Source organism: Mastigoproctus giganteus, chromosome 14, assembly GCF_048544385.1.
Source record: "Mastigoproctus giganteus isolate SK-2022 chromosome 14, ASM4854438v1, whole genome shotgun sequence".
Classification (NCBI taxonomy): Eukaryota; Metazoa; Arthropoda; class Arachnida; order Uropygi; family Thelyphonidae; genus Mastigoproctus; species Mastigoproctus giganteus.
Window position 1 is genome coordinate 37,550,237 of NC_143588.1, and position 25,074 is coordinate 37,575,310.

Genomic DNA, 25,074 nt, shown 5'->3' on the forward strand with positions numbered 1-25,074 from the left:
TGATGCGTGTAATATAGAAATGATACTAATATGCCACAAATAAAAAAAAAATTTCTTAGAATTTAGGCAAAAAAAAATTCATAGAAATCGTGTTAAATCAAAATGACTCGCGTAAAAAGAGAATGAAATATTTATTTTGAATTCGTGTTAAACCAAATTCGTGTAAAAAAAGTTCGTGCAAAAACAGAATTAGGTGTATACGCTGTGATAGCATAAAAACTCTATAAAGGCCAAAGATGTATTCTGTGTAGTGTTGGGTTATGTTGGTCTGTTGTTCCTCCTGCCCATTTACCCACAGAGCCCTGGTGTGAACTGATATTGCCCACCAGTCACCCCGAGAAGGTGGTCTGGGTGTAGTAGGGAGTAAAAAAGTCTCTGGCTGGGGTGAACCCTGGACACTGCCTGAGCTTGCCAGGGAGGACACCGGAGGGGGAAAAATATGCTGTAAACTTTTTTGTTTTGTTGGAAAGGGAAAGTGGGGTGATAGTTCAAATGTTATAGAAAAGGAGTAGAGAAAAAAGGGGAGAAAAGGAGATGGATGGGTAATGAAGGGGGAGTAAAGCCATAGGGCCAGAGCACTCTATGTGGAAGAGGAGATAGAGCTGTGAACAGATAGACAGACTTCTCTGTTTGGAATCCCACACTAGCCAGAGCAGCTACAGCCAGTATCAGCAAGTACCACAGCATGCTTCACAAGAGGGGAGGCACAATGTCAGCATAGTAGGGAGGGTTTCCATAGTAGGTTGCACCCACTGTGGTCTAAGTGAGAAGGGGACCTGTAGAACCACACAATCTATATGTACTCAGCCCACTGCCCACTTGTCATACTTACGCAAGTACACGGTTTTTTGTTTTTTTTAACTATTTAGAGGAAGACCAGTAAACAGGACATAACACAACTCGCACTCACACATTTGCCTTCTTACATTCATCATTATACAAAGAGAGGATGCACTTACCACCAAAATATGGACAACTAGCCAGACAGTCACTTTTTTTTATATAATAATACCACTCACAAACATTCACTCAGTCACTGCATCACTTACACAGGTACCTAGCATAAATTCACACACATCAATACAACTTAACCTGCAGAATGGGGAACTTTTTTTTTTTAATACAATTTCAGGATATAATTTAGACAGTCTCTTATATTCATCATTCTCAAACACCAATTTCACTCAGCACAGTATCCTGAATAAGACAATACATGCACATTAAGTGGACACATTTCTCAGCCAGTACAGCAGACATTTATTCACATACTGGATCCATCTTACAAACATTCAATATTACATATATACCCATTCACACCCCATATAGAGTCAAATATCTTTTATCCATTTCACGCATGCACAGATATGAGCACTCAATCATGTTCAAAATGTGGATGCGATCGAGAATGCCAACCAAAGCACACTGTCATGTTTGATGGAAAATGTCAGTCTTTTTCACTGGGGATGCACACAGACAAGCTCTCAATCACATCCAGCAATGCAGATATGAGAGCTCTAACCAGGATTAGACTGATATTTTCCATCAAACATGCACAGACACAAGATCTTAATCACACCCAACAATGCAGACACAATGGAGAGCTAAAACCATGGTTGGACTGACATTTTCCACCAGTCATGCACATAGACACAAGCTCTCGATCACATCCAGCACCATGGACGTGACAGAAAGCTCCTACCAGTTGACTGACATATACACATAAGATCTACACGATTATACTTGCAATTTGCCCATAGCCAAGACCATTGGAGCTCAGCCTTAACAGAACAAACACACATGTAACCAGAAAACATATAGAGAATGACACATTTAAACCCACTTATTCTCAAACTTTATCCATTCATTCAATAACATATAGTCACTCATAAGGACCATAGGTATACATAAAACATAATGGAACGTAAATATAATACACATAAACATACAAGCCAATAATAATAAAAGAAATATCTTGCATACATGCTGAATGGATGGGAAACATGTTCTGAAACCAGTCTCATTTCTGATTGTCTACTTTGGTAGGTGTCACAATCAAGTAGGAGTTTTTGTCTAAATAGAGAGGAAGTGTCAAAGTTCGTGTTGGCATAGCATGGTTGCTTCTCTTGGTCTGAAAAACTTTTTGAGAAAACTCAGAAAAGGCCAAGTAATGCACTTTATCGGAGATGAGTAACTGCTCATCTCCACGGTTTAGTGGTCCAAACTTTGAGATAAGTACTCACATGAAATCTATAGATCTATACTATAAATCTGTGGGAATGGTAATTGGGGCAGTCGTAAAGGACATGGGTCCAATCCTCATCAGCTGTAGAGATACAGTTGGAACCCTGGGTTAAACCCTGTTTGCACAACTTTGCATTAACGGAGCCATGCCCTGTTAACAAAAATGTGGCACAGAGCTCCTGAGGCATACCAGAGAGGTGGTTTTGGGGAAACTAGGGTTACCTGGGGTAGAAACTTCCTAGTGACTTCCCCTTTGGGTGTCTGCTCTCATCGACTCTGTCACAGCTGGTAGAGTGTGGATAAGATCCTTTTCTTCTCCTGTTTTATGTCAGCCCCAGTATTTATTGGGAACCCTAAGATGTTAGTTGGGATTTGCTTCTTCAGGCTAAAATTGAGGCCTCTTCTAATTACTTCTAAGTCTAATTTCAGGGCTACTGCTAGGACTTGTCGAGCAGGTGTACTGACAATACAGCATGCCCTTATGATAAAAGTATAATCCTGTGCGTGTACTCTTAACTTCTTTTGATTTTTGTCTAGAGTAACTCTGTGGCACCATACACCTGCACCACATGTAATGACTGGGAGAACGTTTACCTTGTAGAGAAGTACAAGTGTCCTCTTTTTTAGTACCCAGTCAGCACGGCTGATTCTAGCAATCACAGCATAATTCCTAACTTTTTTAAACTAAGTTTACAAGATGTGGGTTGGAGGTTAACTTATTATCAAATATTATACCTAGGTATTTCAGTTCAGTGGCTATAGCTATTGTTTTACCTGCTATTTTAATCAGTAGTAGAGTGTAGATAAGATTCTTTTCTTATTCACACTTCACTGTTCAGTTACCTTTTATCAGAACTGATAGAGTTTTAAAGCTGGATATTGACAGTTTGTGTATACTTGCCATTGCTGGAGGATACTGAATACTAAATTGGCATGCTGTTCCGAAACAGTCCTGGTATTGGCCTTAAAGAGCAAGACAAGGTCGTCAGCAAAAGCCAACCTGGCTATCAGACCTGAGTCCAGGAATTCGTCCAGCACCAGGTTCCAGAAACAGGAACTTTTCTAGTGATGCACAGGTATCTGGTTTTGACTGATGCTCGCTCGCTCTCTCTCTCTCTCTCTCTAAGGTAAATTTGTATAATCTACATAAAGAACAAAAAAGACAGGTGGGAGGCTATGATCTTAGTTAAGAAGGCAATAAAAATCAAGGATAGTTCAGCCAGTTGACATGGGTGGCCAATTCAATTTTGAGTCAGTTTCGTGTGATGTAAGCACACGAAAAGCAAAAATGAGAGAAGCAGTGTGTTATAGGCTTAATGAATCTGATGACTACAATGATAGAGAAATACAGCAGAGATATATAGATGTATAGAGAAATACAGCAGTCCAGTAAATCAGAATGTCTTATAATCAAGGATTTTAATTTTCCGGAAACTTACTGGAACTTGCGGGTTGGAAATTAACAAACTAGCAAGACTTTTGTGAATTTACTGGATGATTACTTTCTACAGTAACATACTAGAGAAACAACAAGAAGAAACGGTAATCTTAATTTTGTTATCAGCAGCAACTGTCCTTGCATTAATGTTGTTTGTTTGTTATTTGGTTTTTTAGGAGCATTAGCAACTAAGACCATATTGCTCCGGGGATATTGTTGTTGTTATTTTGGTTTTTTTTAGGAGCATTAACAACTAAGGCCATATTGCTCGGGGAATATGCAGTGGTCATTCCCTGACTTTTCCGCATCCTCCGTATTTGGTGGTGACAGGCTCGAACCCCGGTCTAATCAAGAAGCATGTGCTACGCACTGCTGCTCCTTCCCACCTGGCTACGGAGGCGCCTTCCGGGGATATGTGGTGGTCATTCCCTGACCTTTCCGCATCCTCTGTATTTGGTGGTCACGGGCTCGAACCCTGGTCTAATCAAGAAGCATGTACTACACACTGCTGCTCCTGCCCACCTGGCTATGGAGGCACCATCCTTGCATTAAGAACCTGCACATAAAAGAATCATCAACGCAGTGATCACAGTGTACTGATGTGGGATTTAGTTAAAGATGTAACTACCATGAGGAGTTAAGGGAGTTTTGCTTTCGTAAAGGTGACTACAATTGATTTATACAGTTTTTAAATTCTATACAGTAATACCAACTGATGATGTTACCATCAAAAAATTCTAAATGGGAAGCATTCAACGAAGTAATCTTAGAAACTACTAGGCTTTTCATAATAAATAAGAAATACTGTTCAAGGCTTAGACCTAAATGGATATCAGATGAACTAATAAGATTTGTGGCAGAGAAGAAAAATGCATGGGACACAAATTATCAAATAATACAGAAGTTCTGGTAGATATAAACTGCCTGCAATCAAGTCAAAAAGGATGTTAGGCAAGCTAAGCAAATTATGAGAAATTTTTGGCAAATTATGCAAATAAAAATAGAAAAGACATCTTTTCTTATGTAAACACTAGAAGGAAGGAATTGAATCACATTGGTCCACTTGATAGTGATGGTTCAACTGTTGATGATCCTGTTCAGTTGCTCACCAGCTGAAGAAGTATTTTGCATCTATATTCACATATGAGGAATTCTTTAGGGAAGTAGATGCCAGAAGTTTATCAACCTCTAACAGGGAGCTAAATGATTTTGTAAGTGGAAGAGAATTTTGTGAGAACTTCATCTGAATATTTGTATTCATAGGAAGTCCCCATGGTTTGGAGATGTCTGAACGTATCCCCAATTTACAAAGGGGAATCAAAGAGTGGCATAAGTAATTGCAGACCTGTTAGTTTAATTTCTGTTCCAGGGAAAATAATGGAGTCACTGGTTACAGAAGCAATGCAGGACCATCTCAAAAGGAGAGTGCAGTTATACTTCTTACAGCATGGGTTTGTGAAAGGGCAATCTAGTCTGACCAATTTGATATTCTTGGATTTCATGAAAGCTTTTGATACAGTTGCACATAATAAAGTGCTGTACAAATTGAGCAGTGGGACAGCTAGGGCACGTTGCTGCTATAGACACTTAATCACTGCTGTTATCATTGCTGCTGTTATCAATGGGCACTGCTCTTCATGCAATTTTAACCAAGCAAGTGCAGTTTAATGTTATTAGTGGAGTCCCAAAGGGCTTGGTGCTGGGCCCATTATTGTTTTCTATATTTATTAATGATATTGATGAAGGTGTATCAGGCTTAATATCTAAGTGTGCAGATGACATAAGTTGATAGGGTGATTAATGACAGTAACGATAGCATGCTACTGCAACAAGATCTAAAAAAAATTAGTCCGTTGGGCTGAGAAACAGCAATTGAGGTTTAACACTGACAACTGCAAAGTTCAGCATATGGGTAGCAGTAATCCAAGAGTAATGTACCAACTATGTGGTACCACACTCAGGGTAGTGGTTAATGAAAAATACCCAAGGGTAAATGTGCAGTCAAATGTGAAGTTCTCTGAGCAGTGCAGACAGGCACCCAGGCCAAAACATGGGGGCTTTGTCAAGAGAAGAAAAATGCATGGGATGCATACAAATTATCAGGCGACAAAGAAGTTTATGGCAGATATAAGCTAGTCTGTAATGAGTCTACAAAGGAGGTTAGGCAGGCGAAGGCAGATTACAAGAAATCTTTGGCAAAGGATGTTAAGAAAAATAGCAAGGATTTCTTCACTTATATAAACTCTAAAAGGAAGGGGTGAATCAGATTGGTCCACTTGATATCGATGGTTCAACTGTTGATGATCCTGCTCAGATAGCAAACAAACTGAATGAGTATTTTGCATCTACATTCACACATGAGGAGTTATTAAGGATTGAAAATGCTGGAAGGTTATCAAATTATAGCAGGGTGCTTAATGATTTTGTAATAACTGAGTGCAAAGTGGAGAAGAAATTGTTGAAGTTAAACATAAGAAAGGCACCTGGTGTGGATGGGATCTATCCAGTTATATTAAAGGCGGTGGCAAAGGAACTAAGCAAACCCTTAGCCATAATTATGACAGCATCCTTAGACTCAGGGGAGGTCCCCATGGACTGGAGATGTGCAAATGTATGACCAATTCACAAAGGGGGATCGAAGGGTGACACGAGTAATTACAGAGCAGTTAGTTTAACTTCTGTTCGGGTAAAATAATGGAGTCACTTGTTAAAGATGCATTGCAGGATCATCTAGACAAGACTGCAGCAATAATTCAGACACAGCATGGGTTTGTTAAGGGAAAGTCTTATCTGACAAATTTGATTGGATATTATCATGTGGTTATAAAGGAATTGGATGCAAAAAATAATTTTGATATCATATACTTGGATTTCGGGAAAGCTTTTGACACTGTTGTGCAGGGAAGATATTGTACAAATTGGAGTAGAATGGTATTAAGGGTAAGTTGCTACAAGGGATAAAAGGATGGTTGAGTGGAAGACAGAAGATGGTAATCAATGGGGGCTGCTCTTCATGGACTAATGTTATTAGTAGAGTATCGCAGGGTTCGGTGTTGGGTCCACTGTTGTTTTGTAAATTTATCAATGATATTGATGAAGGTATATGAGGCTTAGTGTCAAATTTTGCAGATGATACAAAAGTTGGCAGGGTATTAATGACAGTAATGGCAGCGTGCTACAGCAACAGGATCTAGAAAATTTGGGAAGATGGGCTGAGAAGTGGCAACTGAAGTTTAACATTGACAAATGCAAAGTACTGCATATGGGTAGAAGTAACCCCAGAGGAACGTACCATGTGGTACTACACTTAGGGTGGTAGAAAATGAAAAAGACCTGGGAGTAATTGTGAAGTCAGATATGAAGTTTTCTGAACAATGCAGATAGCCTGCAAGAGCAGGTCATAGGGTTTTGTCAATGGAATTTTGATAGCAGGGAAAAGGAGGTGATTGTCCCTCTGTATAAGACAATGGTCAGTCCACGCCTTGAGTACTGCTTACAGGTTTGGAGGCCTCATTTTTGAGAGGATGTAGATTTGCTTGAGTATGTACAGAGAAGGGCAACAAGATTGGTGAGGGAAATAAAGGGATCCTCTTACCAAGAGAGGCTTAAGTTCTGCAAATTGCAGCAGCTGGAGACTGAGCACCTGCGAGGTGATCTGATTGAGATGTATGAGGCTCATACGCTTGCTTTCTTGCATCACATGCAGAGGTGTAGCTAGGTTTTCGGCGCTCTTAGCAAATTCGTGGCTATGTACCTTTTTTTTGATGATTGGTAAAATCAGAATAAATAATAAGTACAGTCGGACCGACCTCTGTTTAACCAACTTCTTTATAGCAAATTTTTCTATTTAGAGATAAATGTTTCCTTTTTACCAAATTTTTTTAGGCGGCAAAGGAACTAAGTTTGCTTAGTTCTTTTGCCGCCTTTAATATAACTGGATAGATCCCCTCCACCCCAGGTACCTTTCTTATGTTTTTAGAATTTTTTTATTTCTTCATTTTATGTAAACGAAAATTTTCCCTATAACGACTGCATTACGAGACTTAGCTGGGTACACATCATTCGCACCCATGGCCTTCAAGCAAGCAATAGTGCTGTTGTTACACCCAAATTAAAAGATAAAGAGATCACCATCTGCAACTCAGTGGGATCCGTAAAACCTATCCGACTACCTGTTCCACATACCGAGAAGTCGAGCTGGTCAACTACTTTCTGTGTAACCATAGCCAGTGGGCAGACCAAGGTGTATTAAACATTCAGACAATAGGCTCTGGTCAACCTTCTATTGTAAGTACCCTGTCAGAGATTTAGAAGAGTGGTTTTTCCTTTATCCTGACATGCGATCATCTGTTGTTTCGTGGAAGTGAAACAGCACCATTTCAAAGCTATGGCCTTTCATCGAGCACAATATGAGATACAGAGGAAATGATGCCTCCCACACTACTATCTTAGTATTTTTTTTTAAGAGTTATCTATGGTGTATCCACACCGATATTATATAGATATAAAACTCTTACCCTTAACATATTATCCATTGTTGCATTTAGTTATTTTAAATTATTTCACTTCGTACTTTTGTTGCTAACAAATTAATAAATTAATTCTGAATTTCTGGAGATAAATAATTAGTGTGGTGTTTAATATGCGATTCCAGAGCATTTTTCATACCAACGTCAAATTGGCTGACAAATTTTATCAAGTTTAAAAATACGCCACAATTTTTTTTTCTTCGGTATCGATATTACTAGCATGTCCACAAAATGCCAAATTATTTTCAGCAGAGAACAATATAAATTTCAATATTATTTTCGATGGAAGAGCCCAAATGGATTAACAACTAATGACATAGACTTCATCCTCACTAACAGAAGATATATCGTGAATGATGTTACTGTCCTGAACAAGGTAAATGTTGGAAGTGATCACAAAATGGTAAGATGCACACTTGATATAGAGGTAAGAAAAGAGAGGAAAAAACTGACTTGAGTAAATAATACAAAGGTCTTTGAGATAACAGAAGAGGAGAAAAAGCAGTATGAATTGGAACTTAAGAACAAGTTTGAGCTCCTCCAGACTGTTCAGGACCAAGATATCGATAAGGAATATTACAACTTTCTGAAAGTGATACAAAGCCCAAGAAACCTATAGGTAAAAAGAAATCCAAAGAAGAAAAAATTAGTCAAGAAACACTTGTCACGATGAGCCAAAGACTACAAATGAAGAGAAAGAAAAACACTGACAAGGAGAAAATTGAGTATACTGAGTTATGCAAAGCCATTAGAAAGAGTTTCAAGAGATGACAAGAAAATTTAACACAAGAAAAGCAGAACAGGCATTAAGGGAAAACAAAGGATTTAAATCAGCAGCCCTGAGCAGTAACACAGATGATACTGAAACTGAAGAACAGTGGTGTACTTTAGCATTAGCATTAGTAGAGGCATTTGATGCAAGAAAGCAAGCTTATGCAGCATCAGCCAAAAAAAAAAAAAAAAAAAAAAGTAACATAAATAAAAATAACCACTTCCACTTCACCCCTCTGTTCGTTCGAAATACCTGTCCAGCTGAGCCTTAAACTTATTTAGGCTATCAACTTCCACGACAAGGGATGGAAGTCTGTTCCACCCACCAACCACCCGCTGGCTAAAGGCAAATTTCCGCACATCTATCCTACATCTGTCTTTCCTCAATTTGAATTTATGCCCTCTCAGGTGATTTTTCTGAGCTAGAGGAAGAATCCCATCAGCATTGAGCATGCTCAAACCATGCAAGGCTTTGTACACCTCTATCAGATCACCCCGCTGGTGCCTAGTTTCCAGACACTGTAATTTGCAAAACTTAAGCCTTTCTTCGTAAGAGAACCCCTTTGTCCCATTCACCAATCTAGTTGCCCTTCTCTGTACTCGTTCCAGCAGCTCTACATCCTTCCTGAAATGAGGCCTCCAGGCCTGTATACAGTACTCTAGGTGTGGCCTGACCATTGCCTTATACAAGGGAATAATCACCTCCTTATCCCTGCTAGAAAAATTCCTATATATCATTGACAATACACCATGAGCTACTCTTGCAGCTCGTCTGCACTGCTCAGAGAACTTCATATCTGCCTGCACCACCACCACCCCCAGGTCCCTTTCATTCTCTACCACTGTCAGTGTAGTACCACAGAGTTGATACGTTGCTCTGGGGTTGCTGTTTCCCATATGTAGTACTTTACATTTGTCAATGTTAAACTTCATTTGCCACCTCGAAGCCCATCTGCTCAACCTTTCCAAATCCTGTTGCAGCAGCATAGTGTCAGTAGTGTCCTTGACAACCCTGCCAACCTTCGTATCGTCTGCAAACTTGGACATTAAGCCTGATATACCATCATCAATATCATTTATAAATACAGAAAACAATAAAGGCCCCAATACTGAACCCTGAGGGACTCCACTAATAACATTAGTCCACGATGAGCAGTGTCCATTGATTACCACTCTCTGTCTTCTCCCCCTCAACCACCCCTTTATAGATAGCAGCAACTTGCCTCCAATGCCACACTGCTCCAATTTGTGCAGCAGTCTTCCATGTGCAACAGTATCAAAAGCCTTTCTAAGATCCAAGTATATAATATCAAAGTTATTCCCTGCATCCAGTTCTTTTGTGACTGCATCATAGTATCCAATCAAATTGGTCAGGCAAGACTTCCCCTTAACAAAACCATGCTGTGTCCTAGCTATAACTGAAGTCTTGTCTAGATGATCCTGCAGTGCTTCTTTCACCAGTGCCTCCATTAATTTTCCGGGAACAGAAGTTAAACTCACAGGTCTATAATTACTTGTGTCAGCCTTTGATCCCCCTTTGTGAATTGGGGTCACATTTGCACATCTCCAGTCAATGGGTACCTCCCCTGAGTCCAAGGAAGCTCTCATAATTATGGCTAAGGGTTTGCTTACCTCCTTTGCTGCCTCCTTTAATATAACTGGATAGATCCCATCCACCCCAGGTGCCTTTCTTGTGTTTATCTTCAACAATTTCTCCTCCACTTTGCTCTCAGTTATTACAAGATTCTCTAGCTTACTGCTAGAGTTGAATACACCTCTGGCATTCCCCTCGCTGAATAACTCCTCATGTGTGAATGTCGATGCAAAATATTCATTTAGTTTGTTAGCTACCCGAGCAGGGTCATCAACAGTTGACCCATCGATCTCAAGTGGACCAATCTGATTCATCCCCTTCCTTCTAGAGTTTACATAAGTAAAGAACTCTTTGCTGTTTTTCTTCGCATCCCTTGCCAAGGATCTCTCGTAATCTGCCTTCGCCTGCCTAACCTCCTTTGTAACTTGGTTACAGATCAACTTGTATCTATCATAGGCGTCCGTGTCACGTGTTAATTTGTATGTATCCCATGCATTTTTCTTCTCTGCCATATGCCTCATTAGTTCATCTGACAACCATTTAGGCCTAAACCTTGAACAATATTTCTTAGTTGGTATGTAAAGCCTAGTAGCTTCCACGATAAGTTCTTTGAATGCTTCCCATTTTGAATTTGCTGTTGGCAATATCATCAGTTGATCCCACTGTATAGAATTTAAATACTGTCTCAGTCCATTGTAGTCCCCTTTACGAAAGCAATACCCCTTCCCTTTACCCCTAATGGTAGTTACCTCTTTGAGTAACTCCCACTTCAGCACACTGTGATCACTGCCACCAAGTGGTTCATTTATCTGCAGATTCTTAATGCATGAAGAATCACTACTGATAATCAAATCAAGAGTATTACTCCCTCTAGTTGCCTCCCGAACATGCTGATGTAGAAAACAATCATCCAATAAATCCACAAAAGCCTTGCTACTGTGTGAGTGACCAGCCCCCAAATTCCAGTCAATATCTGGGAAATTAAAATCCCCCATTATAAGACTCTCTGATTTACTGGCCCACTCTATTTCTCCGAACAGTTTCTTATTATACTCATCAGAGTCATTAGGCCTATAGCACACTCCTACTCTCAATTTTGATCTCCCAATGCTTATGTCACACCAAACTGACTCGACACTGCACTGTCCAGCGATGTCGACTGGCTTCACTTCCTTGGATTTTATGTGTTTTTTAACTAATAGCATAACCCCTCCTCCCTTCCTATCCTGTCTATCCTTTCTGTAGACATTGTACTCCCCAAATTCCAGTTCTGCATTTCTTATATCTGTGTGACACCATCTCTCTGAAATTCCCACAATATCTGCCTTTGATGTTTTGAGCAACACCTCAAATTCATCAAATTTATTTACTAAACTCCTAGCATTGGTGTACACACAAGTATACATGCACCTGTTCTTTTTCTTAGCTACCCTAACACAACCCATGTGTTTACTTGTACCCCAATGATTCCCAGCAGTCTCTGAAATATCCTGCATCTTATTTTCCAGGCTGCGGCTTATTCCAATAGAAGCAGTGCAAGAATCACTTTCACCTCTGCCAGTGGCTACTGTTAATCTATTAGTCCTTGTATCCCCCCAATCTAGCAGTTTTCCGACCCACCTAACATTGCCTCGATAGCATCAGCAAACATTCTTGCACCCTTTCTATTTAAGTGTATCCCATCCCTGTAGAAGCAGTCTCTCCTGTTAACAAGTACAGACCAGGCTGAAAAAAATTCTACCCCTTGAGCCCTGCACAATCTTTCCAGGGCCGAATTGATTGACAGGGCTCTCATCATATACTCCCTCCTATCGTGTCTGGGCAGAATTGCAGACACTTTCAATTTCAACCCTAATTCACGGCTTTTTTTCATCAGTGACCTGTACTTGTCAAGTAATTCCGCCGGTCTCCTACTCTTAATGTCATTAGTGCCAACGTGTACAACTATATCACCTTTTGTGCCCTTAAAGGTTGATATCCGCTCTACAACGTCATCAACTTTTGCCCCTGGCAGACATACCCTGGTCCTATTCCACCTATCCTTTTTACAAAGCATGTTTCCCGTTTCCCTGACAATAGAGTCTCCAACAACTACTAGTTCCTTTGGGACCAGCGCATTCTGCCTTGGGGGTTGCCGCTGTGTTCCGCGATGACCAAGTGCAAGCTCTGGCATTGGTGTGGGCAGCTGAGAGCTTGATGGGCCCCTCACTTGTAATCCTTCGAGGGCATCCACCCTATCCTTCAAGCTCTCATATAGGCCCATAACAATGCTGAGTTGTCGCCTTATCTCCTTACACTCCTTGCATCGCACACACACAAAGACATCCCCATGGCAGTATCATGTCCCATACTTGACTGCTCCGCAAACATCAAGCAAATAGTGCATCTTACAAGGCTGTGATTCAGAGGACAACTGCCCCCCGCAGTTCTCCCCTGGGCCACAGCACTTATAAATAGCAGAGAAGGCATAATTCAAATAGCAGAAGACTACTGTAGAGAATTATACAAGGAGCGAGGGAATGATGCCAGCAGTGGGAAAGATGAATTGTAAAGTAGCAACACATACAACATACCCGATATTCTTCCTGATGAGGTAGAACATGCATTGAAGAAAAATGAAAAATCTGAATGCCCCGGGGAAAGATGAAGTTACTGTAGAGTTATTAAAATTGGGAGGAAGAGACATAACACAAAAACTGGCAAGACTCTTCACAAAATGCATTAGAAAAGGTGTGATACATAAGGAGTGGAATAATGCAATTATAGTTTTGCTGCATAATAAAGGAGATAAATCAGAAATTGGAAATTATAGACCAATTAGCTTGTTATCCCACATCTACAAGTTGTTCACAAGGGTCATTACTAACAGATTAGAAAGAATACTTGATGAGAATCAACCGAAAGAGCAAGCTGGCTTTAGGACAGGATTCTCAACTATGGATCACCTTCACGTAATGTCACAGCTAATGGAGAAAGTAAATGAATATAAAACACCATTATGCCTGGCATTTGTGGATTACAAAAAGGCATTTGACTCCACACAGCATAAGGCAATGTTTCAGGCACTGGAAAGACAAGGCATAGATACCCCATATTTTATGATTTTGAAGAAAATATATGAGAATGCTACCTCCGTTATTAGACTAGACAAAGACAGTAGTAAATTTAAAATTGAGAAAGGAGTTCGACAAGGAGACAATATCTCCAAAGTTGTTTACTGCTGCTGCCCTTGAGGAAGCTTTCAGAAGATTAGACTGGTCACAGAAAGGAGTCAATGTGAATGGAGAGTACCTAAACCATTTACGATTTGCAGATGACATTGTGGTCATAAGCCACGATCCCAAAGAATTAGAAGAAAATCTTAATCAGTTATGCAGAGTTAGTAAGGATTTTGGACTAAAGATGAATATGGCTAAAACAAAAGTAATGATGAACAAGTATGCCACAGAAAGGGACATAATGATTGTATGAACAGTAATTGAAAAGGTGGAGTCATATACTTATCTGGGACAAGTCATTAGCTGTAATAGTGATAAATGGCTGGAAGCCAAGAGAAGAATAAATTTTGGAAGGATAGCATTCAGGAAATATAGTCACATACTGAGGAGCATTATCCCAATTTGTCTGAAATGTAAAATAATGAACCAATATATACTCTTCACCATGACTTATGGAAGTGAAACTTGGGCACTCACCAAAAGGAATGGAAGAGAAGCTGAGAACTACACTGCGAAGAATGGAACAAATTATACTGCAAATCAGACTGTTAGATAAGAAGAGAAACACCTGGATTAGGCAGCAAACTCAAGTAAAGGACATTCTTATCAAAACTAAACTAAAATGGTCTTGGGAAGGACACATGGCTCGAAGGCATGATGACTTGTTTGTTATTTGTTTGTTATTTGGTTTTTAGGAGCATTAGCAACTAAGGCCATATTGCTCCGCGAATATGCGGTGGTCATTCCTGACCTTTCCGCATCCTTCGTATTTGGTGGTGACGGGCTCGAACCCCGGTCTAATCAAGAAGCGTGTGCTACGCACTGCTGCTCCTTCCCACCTGGCTACGGAGGCGCCGGCATGATGACAGATAGACTAAGAAAATAACAGAAAACAACAGTGGAGAAGGACAGATGAAATTCATGAGTTTGTGGGTGGTAAATGGATGGCCATTGCACAAAACAGAAGGAACTGAAAATTGCTGTAGAGGCCTTCATCCTGCAGTGGATTGAAAATGGCTGATGATGATTATTTTCAATATATGACGCCATTTCGAAATTTCGCTTCTTAGTGCTGCTTGTGCAGGGTTGTCAATTAGTTCTCCTTTTTGAAGATCCTTTTCTCATAATTTCCATTTTGTGAAATTGCTTATGTGTTGTTGTAATGAATTCTCATGAAAAAGAACGTTTGGATTTAGATATTTCCAATTCTTAAATCCATCTGAGCTGCAAAATGGAACACTTGTGCCAGGTACAAATAAGAGGCATGGAAAACAATATATTGCATCTTTTTTGCAATAAAATAACTATTTCCTCTTTTTTTTTTTCAATACCTTCATTTTTGTATTTCCACGAATTATTGAGACATCGGCCATTAGTGACAGGATACTTATTTAAAACTATATGTTCGGGAACATGTTGCACCACAAGAGATCTATTCTTTTAAAATAACTTCAACTGTTTGAGCTTTTTCTTGGACTTCCATTTCAGTGGCATCATCATTCGTTTCACCTTCATTCGAATCATGTTCATTTTCTTTGTCACTTTCGGGCTTATTGTAATCCAGTTTTGTAAACTAACGGAATGTTTTTTTTTCTAATTTCCTCTTTATGCAGTCTTTCTACGCAGTACTGATGTCCACTTTTTTTTCTTTGGTGGCATGTCTAAAATTAATTTGGCCTTTGTTTTATTTAAATTATAAATCGCAATATTCACGATTACCTGTTTATATAGCAATCACAAAAACACTATAACTTATAACTTATTCAGTTGTACACAATGCATGAATTCCAAACTACTATGCATTCGAACATGCGCTGATGAAGCGATCGCCTGATTGGTCCTTCAAAGTTACAATTAGCCTGGGCTAGCAGACGAAATAGCCATTTTGTCGGCTAGCCCAGTGTGTCAAAATAGCTTGGCACTGTACTGATGTGGCCTGTCAGTGGCGCCCTTCTCCTGTCGGCACCCTTGGCACCTGCCCCAATGCCAAGGCGTTCCTACGCCACTGATCACATGTCATGATTACTATTACAAGTCTGGAGGCCTCATTTCAGAAAGTGTGTGGACATTCTGGAATAGGTACAGAGAAATGCAATGAGACTGGTAAGAAAGAACAAAGGGGTGCTCCTACCAAGAAAGGCTTGAGCTTTGCAAATTGCAGCAACTGGAGACTAGTCTTCTGTGAGGTGATCTGATTGAGGTGTTTAAGGCTTTGAATGGATTGAGCAAGCTCAATGCTTATGGAACTCTTCCTTTTGCTCAGACTATGCACACAAGAGAGTAAGAGGGGGTATCAAAAAGTTTGTACCGTTACCTAGAAATAATAGCCCTAAAAAAGTGAAACTTCACAGGAACTTTTATCCTTTTCTATGTACTCTCCATGTATAGTAACACATTTCTCCCATCTATGGATCAGTTGTTTAATGCCTTGATCATAGAAGTCTGCACATTTCGACTGAAACAACAATTCCACTTCATTGACTTCTTGGGAGACAAATCAAAGTGCCATCCACGCAATGGTTTCTTCATTTCTCAAAACAAAAAGTCTGGCGGTGCCTAGGTCAGCAGAATAGGGTGCATGCTGCAGTAGTACAAATAGATTGCTGATGCCTTTGCTTCTGCAAAGGCATCAGCAATCTTGGAACCCCTTGCGCGGAGACCTTAGACATGTGCAGATGGTCATGTAAAATGCTGTGGGCAGACTCTTAACTAATTCCCACTGCATTTGTAATGAAATGAATTGTCACACATGTCACTCAGCACCAGCTGCTCAACCTTTGCAACCATCTCACTGTCTGTGGATGTTGATGGCCTAGCGCCTCTTGGCTCGTCAAAGTTGCATTGGAATTCCCATTTCCACTTTTTTAGTGCCACAGGATGGACAATTCTGCCCATACACAGCTTTCATTTCTTCGTCAATTTCCTGAACTTTCTTGCCCCGCAAATGCAGAAACGTGATCACTGCTCATACTCCACTTTGTCAACCATAGTGTCCTTCCTCAGATTCTGGGCTCCACCTCTGGTGTACGATCACCTAAGCGGAATGAAATTTCACATGTTAGTTATTGAATATGTGGACAATTTATATTAAAAACGTCATCTTCCTACTGTTGTTTATCTAGGTCAGGGTAGGAACTTTTTGATACCCCCTCTTATAAATTCAAATTGAGGAAGAATAGTTGCAGAATAGATGTGCAGAAATTTGCCTTTAGGCAGTGGGTGATTTATTGCTGGAACAAACTTCCATCTTCCATTGTGGAAGTAAATAGTAAATAAATTCAAAGAAGAACTAGATAAACTAGATGGATAGATTAAATGGGAAGGTTGGGATTTTCTTCTTTTTTTTTTTGGCAGATGTAGTATAAGCTTGCTTTCTTGCATCAAGACACTACTAATACTATTTTGTCAAATGCAGACACACTCGTGGAATCTGTGCATATTACACTGCTTCTCTAAGTTTTAATTTAATTATATATAATTCTATAATATAACTGATACATTCAGCTGGTAGTGATATGGAGTATGGCAAAGTGTTTTTGAACAGCATATATTTCTGTTTTATTCTGTTTATATCAGACAGCTCTGTGCATCATCCAGAATATGGCCTTTATGCAGTTGCTTAATACTTTCAGCTGCCAGGGATTTCCTTCCCCACTGCTGAAAAGAGGTATCACAAAGAGTAAGATTTACAGACCAGAGTGGGTCAGGTATGTCAGTCTCTTAAAGTATATTGTCAAAATGAAAGTTCCAGCTTTTCATCAAATCTTTTAGTCTAATACCAGCTAGTCTATTTTCAGTTGGTTTGCTGTTATAGAACTGTCCATTCAGGGTTGAAAAGTAATGTTTAAATGGGATAGGTTGGAAGGTTTCAAATTTTGCCTGCATAATTAAGCAGCAATATTTTCCTTGTGAAGTGGAGGTTCACATGCCTCTACATATGATTCTGGACAAATGATGTTCTAAACACCCCTAGGGCAGTGTTAAAGGCACTGTGTTGAATGGTACTGTCTAGTCAGTACATTTTTACTAGCCGAGTCATAGAAAACAACACCATAATCTAAACAAGACATGATAAGGGCAAGATATAGCACCCCATGTCATGGCAGAAATGGACCTCAATATGTTAAATTTCTTCAAACAGACAGTTAGCAGATATATGTGAAACAAAGTTGAGTTTGGTGTCCAACATTAAACCAGGAAAACAAAAATCACTGGTGATGGGGATCAGATGGTTCATTAACCTGAGTACCAGTTCTGGATCCAGCTCAAGTTTTTTGGAGAGGTGAATTGCAACTGTTTTTGTTCTATGTAGCTTTCTTTGACTGGTAGGAAGATTTTGTGAACAGCCAGATATAATATCATCGGCATACATATATACGAGGTGTGTCTAAAAAGTAATGAGACTGAACACATGGCTCGAAAACTGGCAACACTGTAGCCACACCTCTGACACCAACAGAGATATACATTCTTACTTTATGTTCAGTGCAAGTTTCAACTCGATGGCGTTAACAAGTCTGACTTGACAGTGAGTTGTGTAAGCACGTGTGTCATAGTGACGCATTACGAAAATGGAAATACGAAATCCCAAGCAGTGCTGCGCCATCAAATTTTGCGTCAAACTTATCAAAAATGCAACAGAAACTTACGAAAAATTAAAACAGGTTTATGGAGAGCATGCTCTATCGAAGGCACAGGATTTTGGGTGGCATAAAGCATTTTTGGATGGCTGTGAGAGTTTGGAAGACAAACCTAATTCTGGAAGACCTTGCACGTCAAAAATGGATGAAAATATGACCAAAGTGAGGGCTCTCGCGAGGTCTGATCGACGTTTGACAGTCAGAATGATCAGCAGTGAGTTGAATTTGAATCACCAAACTATTCACATTTTGACTTTGGAATTTGGGCATGCAGAAAATTTGTGCAAAGCTGGTTCCAAAAACCCTCACCAACGAACTAAAGGAATGTGTGCCTGGACCTGCTTGAAATATCGAAAATGACGAAAAAAATTTTTAAACATGTCATAACAGGTGATGAAGCATAGATTTTCAAGTACGATCCCAAAACTAAAAGACAAAGAAAAGCAACAATGAGCAAATTGAAAATCAAATCCATGCTAATTTGTTTGTTCGACAGTCAAGGTGTTGTTCATAAGGAATTCGTGCCTCAAGGACAAACAGTTAATCAAGAGTACAAGCGTGAGGTACTTGAATGACTCAGAAAAAGGGTTAATCGCATATGGCTGGAGATTGCGGACTCTTGTATGTTGCATCATGACAATGCTCCCTGTCACACTGCCATTTCTGTGACCGAACTTTTGACCAAAAAAGGTATTCCAGTGGTCCCGCAGCCCCCATAGTCGCCTGATCTGAGTCCGTGTGACTTCTTCCTTTTCCCCAAACTCAAATTCCACCTCAAAGGTTGTCATTTTGGAACTGTGGACAATGTCCAAAAGGTCGTGACAGACCAGCTGAAGGCAGTTTCAGTTGAAAACTTCCAGCACTGCTACCGGGAGTGGAAGCAATGTCTCCGGCAGTATGTGGCTTACCAGTGGAACTATTTTGAAGGGGATAATGTTCATTTGTAGTTCAGTTGTTAATAAAAAATTTTACAGCACCAGTCTCATTACTTTTTAGACACACCCCATAGGTCTACTGTATGGGATGTTCTATCTTATTAGTGTTAGTAGTGGCCAATGATACAAGCAAGTGTATGTGGAATCAGCCAAAAACAAAAAAAACTTCCCCTTTCACCTATCCAACCCCTCCAACAGTTTGTCTAGTTCTTCCTGGAATTCATTCAAGCTATCCACTTCCACAATAACAGATGGAAATTTGTTCCAGCAATCAAATACCCACTAGTTAAAGCAAACTTCCACTCATCTATTCTGCAACCATCCTTCCTCAATTTGAATTTATATCCCCCTCATGTGGGCATAGTCTGAGCGAGAGGTTATGGTATTCTGTCTAAGTGAAAAATTAGTAGTGCTCTGTATTGATCCTTGTGGGGAACCTTCCTGAGTATAAAGCCAAGAAAGTACAAATCAACACTGAGCCCAACACCTAACCCTGGGGAACTCCACTGATTACATTAGTCCATGAAGAGCAGCATCCCCTCTGTATAGTAGCCTTCCATGGGCAACAGTATCAAAGGCTTTTGTAAAATCCAAGTATTTGATATTAAAATTATTTTTTGCATCCAGTTCCTTTGCGACCACATTATAGTATCCAATCAAATTTGTCAGACAAGACTTCCCTTAATAGCTGCAGTCTTGTCTAGACAATCCTGCAGTGCTTCTTTAAACAGTGAATCTGTTATTTTCCCTGGAAGGAAGTTAAACTAACAGGTCTGTAATTACTTTTGTCACCCTTTGATCCCCCTTTGTGAAAAATTGGGGACACATTTGCATTCTCAAGACATTGGGGACCTCCCCTGAGTCCAAGGAAGCTTTCATAATTATTGTTAAGGGTTTGCTTAATTCCTTTGCTGCCTCCTTGAACATAACTGGATGGATCCCATCCACCCCAGGTGCTTTTTGAATGTTTGCCCAGCTTCTGGCCTCCACTTCCCATAATCTAGAAAAGTTGGGCAGATGGGCTGAGATGTGGCAACTAAAGTTTAACATTGAAAAATGCAAACTCATATCTTTTAGAGCTACTGGAACAAGTACAGAGATGGCTATAGAGCATTTAGGGCATAAGCCTGAAGCTATGGGAGAGTCTAGACTATGTATAAATATAGTGCAAGAGCATCAGAGATACATAGCTATATCTGAATAAATCAGAATATTAGTAAAACGGCATCGTTTTAAGTTATATCTCATATTGTGAATACCTTCACAACAAGTTGCCATGATATTGCACTACTTCAAATAAGTAACGCTTCACCTAAGGAGAAGACTAATCTTCTCCTTAGGTGAAGTCTTCTCCTTAATAATCTTCTAATCCAGACTAATCTTCTCCTTAGGTCTTCTCCTCAGGTTACTGGGGATACATAGACCAGTAGATTAACAGCAATTGTAAACAGAGGTGAAAGTTGTTGTTGTTGTTTGGTTTTTAGGAGCATTAGCAACTAAGGCCTTATTGCTCCGGGGATATGTGGTGGTCATCCCTGACCTTTCCGCATCCTCCGTATTTGGTGGTCACAGGCTCGAACCCCTGTCACAGGCTATGCACTGCTGCTCCTGCCCGCCTGGCTAAGGAAGTGCCTCAGCTACCGGAGTCGAATACATCAATGACTTTAAATGGTATTCTGCATGTGCTGATTCCAGGAGTGACATGCACAACATGCAAAATTTCCTCCTCTACTTCAGGAGTCATAGATCTTGGTCGTCCTCTGTCGGCAGCACAAGGTGTAAAGGTCCCATGTTCACAAAGGCAGCGATGGATACCTTGAAACATTTTCCTGTCTGGACATCTTTGTTCTGGGAACCTTTTGTGGTAAAAATGACGAGCCTCCAGAGCAATCCCATCTACCAAACCATACATAAAGTGCATATCCGTTTGCTGCTGATTTGAGTACATGGTCAGAATGGAAAACCACCACATTCTGTCAGTACCTTGTGATGAAGGAAATCACCTGCGAGAGATAAGACATTCCGGTTAATAACTCGGGAACCAAACATTTCCAGAACTATGTTGATATAAAATATTTTTATTATCTACATATGAGGAACTCATTCCAAGAAGTTATGCCGTGTATTTTTGAGACACCCTGTATAAGATAGCATCAAAGGCTTTCCTCAAATCAAAGTATATATCAAAATTATTTTTTGCATCCAGTTCCATTTTTACTGAATTATAGTATCCAATCAAATTGGTCCCTTAAAAGATACCTTTTTGGCTAGAGCCTTAAACTACAAAGGAGTTCACTGACATATGGGTTAGTGCAACTGCATCATTTTGATACATAGTAAACTACCACGGTAGATGAATTAGCATTGTTTTAATTATATCTCAGATTGGTCCCTTAAAAAAACAGTGCTTTGACTACAATATAACTGCACTCCTATGTCTAGATTGTCCTGCCTTACTTCTTTAACCAGCAACTCCATTGTGTTCATGGGAACGCAAGTTAAGCAAACAGACCCAGGGCTCACATCTGGTGAGTATGGGCTTGGCACACCCAGGGTCCTGAGCTGGATATCATCATTCTTCTTTTTCTTGGTGATTCCCTTCTACTCTCTCTCTCTCTCTCTCTCTCTCTCGGGGTAATTCAGAAATTTTTTTTTTTTTTTTTGGCTGGTGCAGCATAAGCCTCAGGCTTCCTTGCACCATATATGGCTAATGATAATAATAATAATAAGATCTGTAATTATTCATCACCCTTTGCAAATTGGGGATATAATGGCACATCTCCAGTCCACAGGGCCCTCACCTGGATATAAATATGCTCTCATAATTACGGTTAAGAGTTTGCTTATCTGCTTTCCTTAATATCACTAGATAGATTCAACCCTGGGTCTGTTGTTTATGTTTGGCTTCAACAATTTCTCTTCCACTTATCTCTCAGTTATCACAAAATTATTTAGCTCCCTGTTAGATTTTGATAAACTTCTGGCATCCCTTTCCCTAAAGAATTCCTTGTGTGTGAAAGTATTATGCAAAACACCTATTCAGTTTGTCGGTAACCTGAGCAACAACCAGGGCCATGCAAATGGGGGGTGCATTGGATGCACCACACCAGGGGCCCCCCCATCTATTGGGCCCCAATTGAGGAAGCCATCAAAGTCTCAACATAAATAAACGAGGTCCCTTAATTCCCTTTTGCATCCGGGCCCCCAAGTACCTTTGCACAGCCCTGGCAACAACAATTAAACCATTGATATCAAGTACACTAATGCAATTCATCCCCTTGCTTCTTCTAGTGTTTACATAAGTAAAGACGTCTTTGCTGTTTTTCTTTGCCTAAGAGTTCTCATATTCTGCTTTAGCCTGCCTAACCTGCTTTGTGACTTGACTGCAGACTAGTTTACCATAGGCTTCTGAATCGCCTGATAATTTATATGCATCCAATGCATTTTTCTTCTCTGCCACAACATTAGTTCATCTGACATCCATTAAGGTTGTCATCTTAATAAATGCATCTTAACAAATGTCATCATGAACTTAATGGATGTCACCTGACATCCATAAGTTCATTAAGGCCTTGAAAAGTATTCCTTAGTTGGTATTAAAGCTTAGTAGCTTCTACAATTACTTCCCATTTTGAATCTGCTTATGGCAACATCGGCAGATTCAAAACAGTAATTGAAGAAATCCATAAAAACCTTGTAAGTGCAAATAATCAACCCATAAGGTCCACTCAAAATATGAAAAGTTAAACTCACCCATTATAAGACATTCTGATTTACTGACCCAATCTATTTCTCTGTATAGTTATTTATACTCATCATGTTCATAGGCCTAGTGAACATGATGAGTATAGTTATTTATACTCATCATGTTCACTAGGCCTATGATACACTCCTACAGTAATATTTACTTTCCCACACTGCATTGGCCACCCATGTCATGTAGATGCACTGCCTTAGATTAAATGTTTCTTAACTAAAACATTCAACAGATGACAGGTATGCAAAAGCTTCTATATTCTTTCAGGCAATTCCCATTTCCCACTTGGCATCTATGAGACACCAGTGAAAGGTTTCTAATCATTCGATACGAATTACAGAACATTAATGTTTTGTTTGCCATTCAACAGATGGCAGGTGGGCAAAAGACAAAACCCATATTCCATTTGGCATCTATGACACACCAGTGACACGTTTCTAATGATTTCAATATGCTATGAATTACACATTAATTTTTTGTTTGGAATTCAACAGATGGCAAGTGAGCAAAAGAAGAATAACCCATTTCCCCACTTGGCCCACTGACACTTGTCTGGTCTTGACAACAGATCTTTAGTTTTGCTGGCTAAACATGAACACCTGACAGAAATGCAGCTTCCTTTTGTGCCTGCATCTGATTTAATTAGTGAAGTGAAATTCTAAAAAATGAGATAAAACTTTATTGCCAAGCATAATTAATATATTAGTATTCTCAATCCATAAATATGTAAAAAAAAGTTTTTTTTTTTTTTTAATTTAAAAAAAAAACGATACAACTCTCAAATGCCACGAGGGAGCGAGTAACGAAATGTAGACAGGGAATGAAACTGGACTGGTATACAAGCCAATTACAATATGCTGTGTTCTTATTTTGAACAGCATAAAACATGCCTTGCAACCCTGCACAGAAGAGAAAAAAACATATCCTCGTGAAATTTCTGCTGGAAAACAAGAGAAGATGCAAAGAAATTTATTCCTGCCCCGTCCCCCAGCCTCACAAATTACTGCTATCCTCATGTAGCTCAATCTTTCGAATGCAAATCTGAACTCATTTTAGGAGCGTATGATAATCAAAGCCTACTTTCATACCACAAGCAAAACGTGATTATAATAATTTTTCAACTTTTTGTATAATATGCAACAACAAAGAATTTAAAAAAAAAAAAAAAAAAAAAAGTAAATCCGAACATTTCACAAGGAAAACATGATAATACGCAGTAACTCTACGACTAAATTCTTTATGATTAAAACAAACTAATGTGTAAAAATTGGGGGCGCAATGTAGAATACCAAAAATTGCAAAACCAACTTACGAAAATTACTAAAATCAGCAAAGAAAACACGTTGGCTCTACCGCTGGCTACCATGATGATACTTGCCACGTATCTCATAATTTACCAGTTAATCAATGTGAACAAATTGTGCATGCCGATAAACTCTCAGAGCAACCCAGGTGGACAAACTACAAAAACTAGTGAAAACCATCCTACGGATGGAATAAACTAGAACGACCGTCACTAAAGAGAATTTTATAGTGCTATCCAGTGTTCGATTTTGAAAGGAATGTCAACTGACATACTTGTGTCAAAAGTTTTATCTGAAAAGTGCAGACATACGCATACTTCTCAAGGGTTCTGGTATATGGACATTACGCACTATGGATGTTAGGCTCGAACTGCAATGGATCATAAAATCACAACCTCTGATTTAAATAATACTTCATAATTTTGTGATTTTCTCACTGCAGCAGGCATGTCTGAAACAGAATTGGGAATTTCCAATATAATCTATGGATGTACTTAAAGAGAAACACTTTTAAAAAATTAATTAAAATAAAAAATATATATATCCACTGATACAAATCCATGGTGGCAAAAGAGTTTGCTTCATTGTAGTTGGCTTTTTTTCCTTTTTTTTTTTTTTTTTGTTGCACCACTAACAACAAAATAAAA

At 39.4% G+C, this 25,074-nt stretch overlaps 1 protein-coding gene across 3 annotated transcripts in view; it reads right to left on the reverse strand.

The window, feature by feature from the left end:
- LOC150075068 (protein disulfide-isomerase A5) overlaps positions 1-24,798 on the reverse strand; it is a 755,693-nt gene extending 730,895 nt beyond the window's left edge. For 2 of the 3 annotated variants that reach the window (XM_090388975.1, XM_090388974.1), the window contains exon 1: positions 24,436-24,786. In XM_090388975.1, coding sequence (XP_090245101.1) covers positions 24,436-24,513 — 78 coding nt within the window. In that variant the 5' untranslated portion in view covers positions 24,514-24,786. Of the gene's footprint in view, positions 1-24,435 lie in introns of all 3 variants that reach the window. The other variant, XM_090388976.1, reaches the window with a different exon arrangement.
- Between the last annotated feature and the right edge of the window lie 276 nt (positions 24,799-25,074).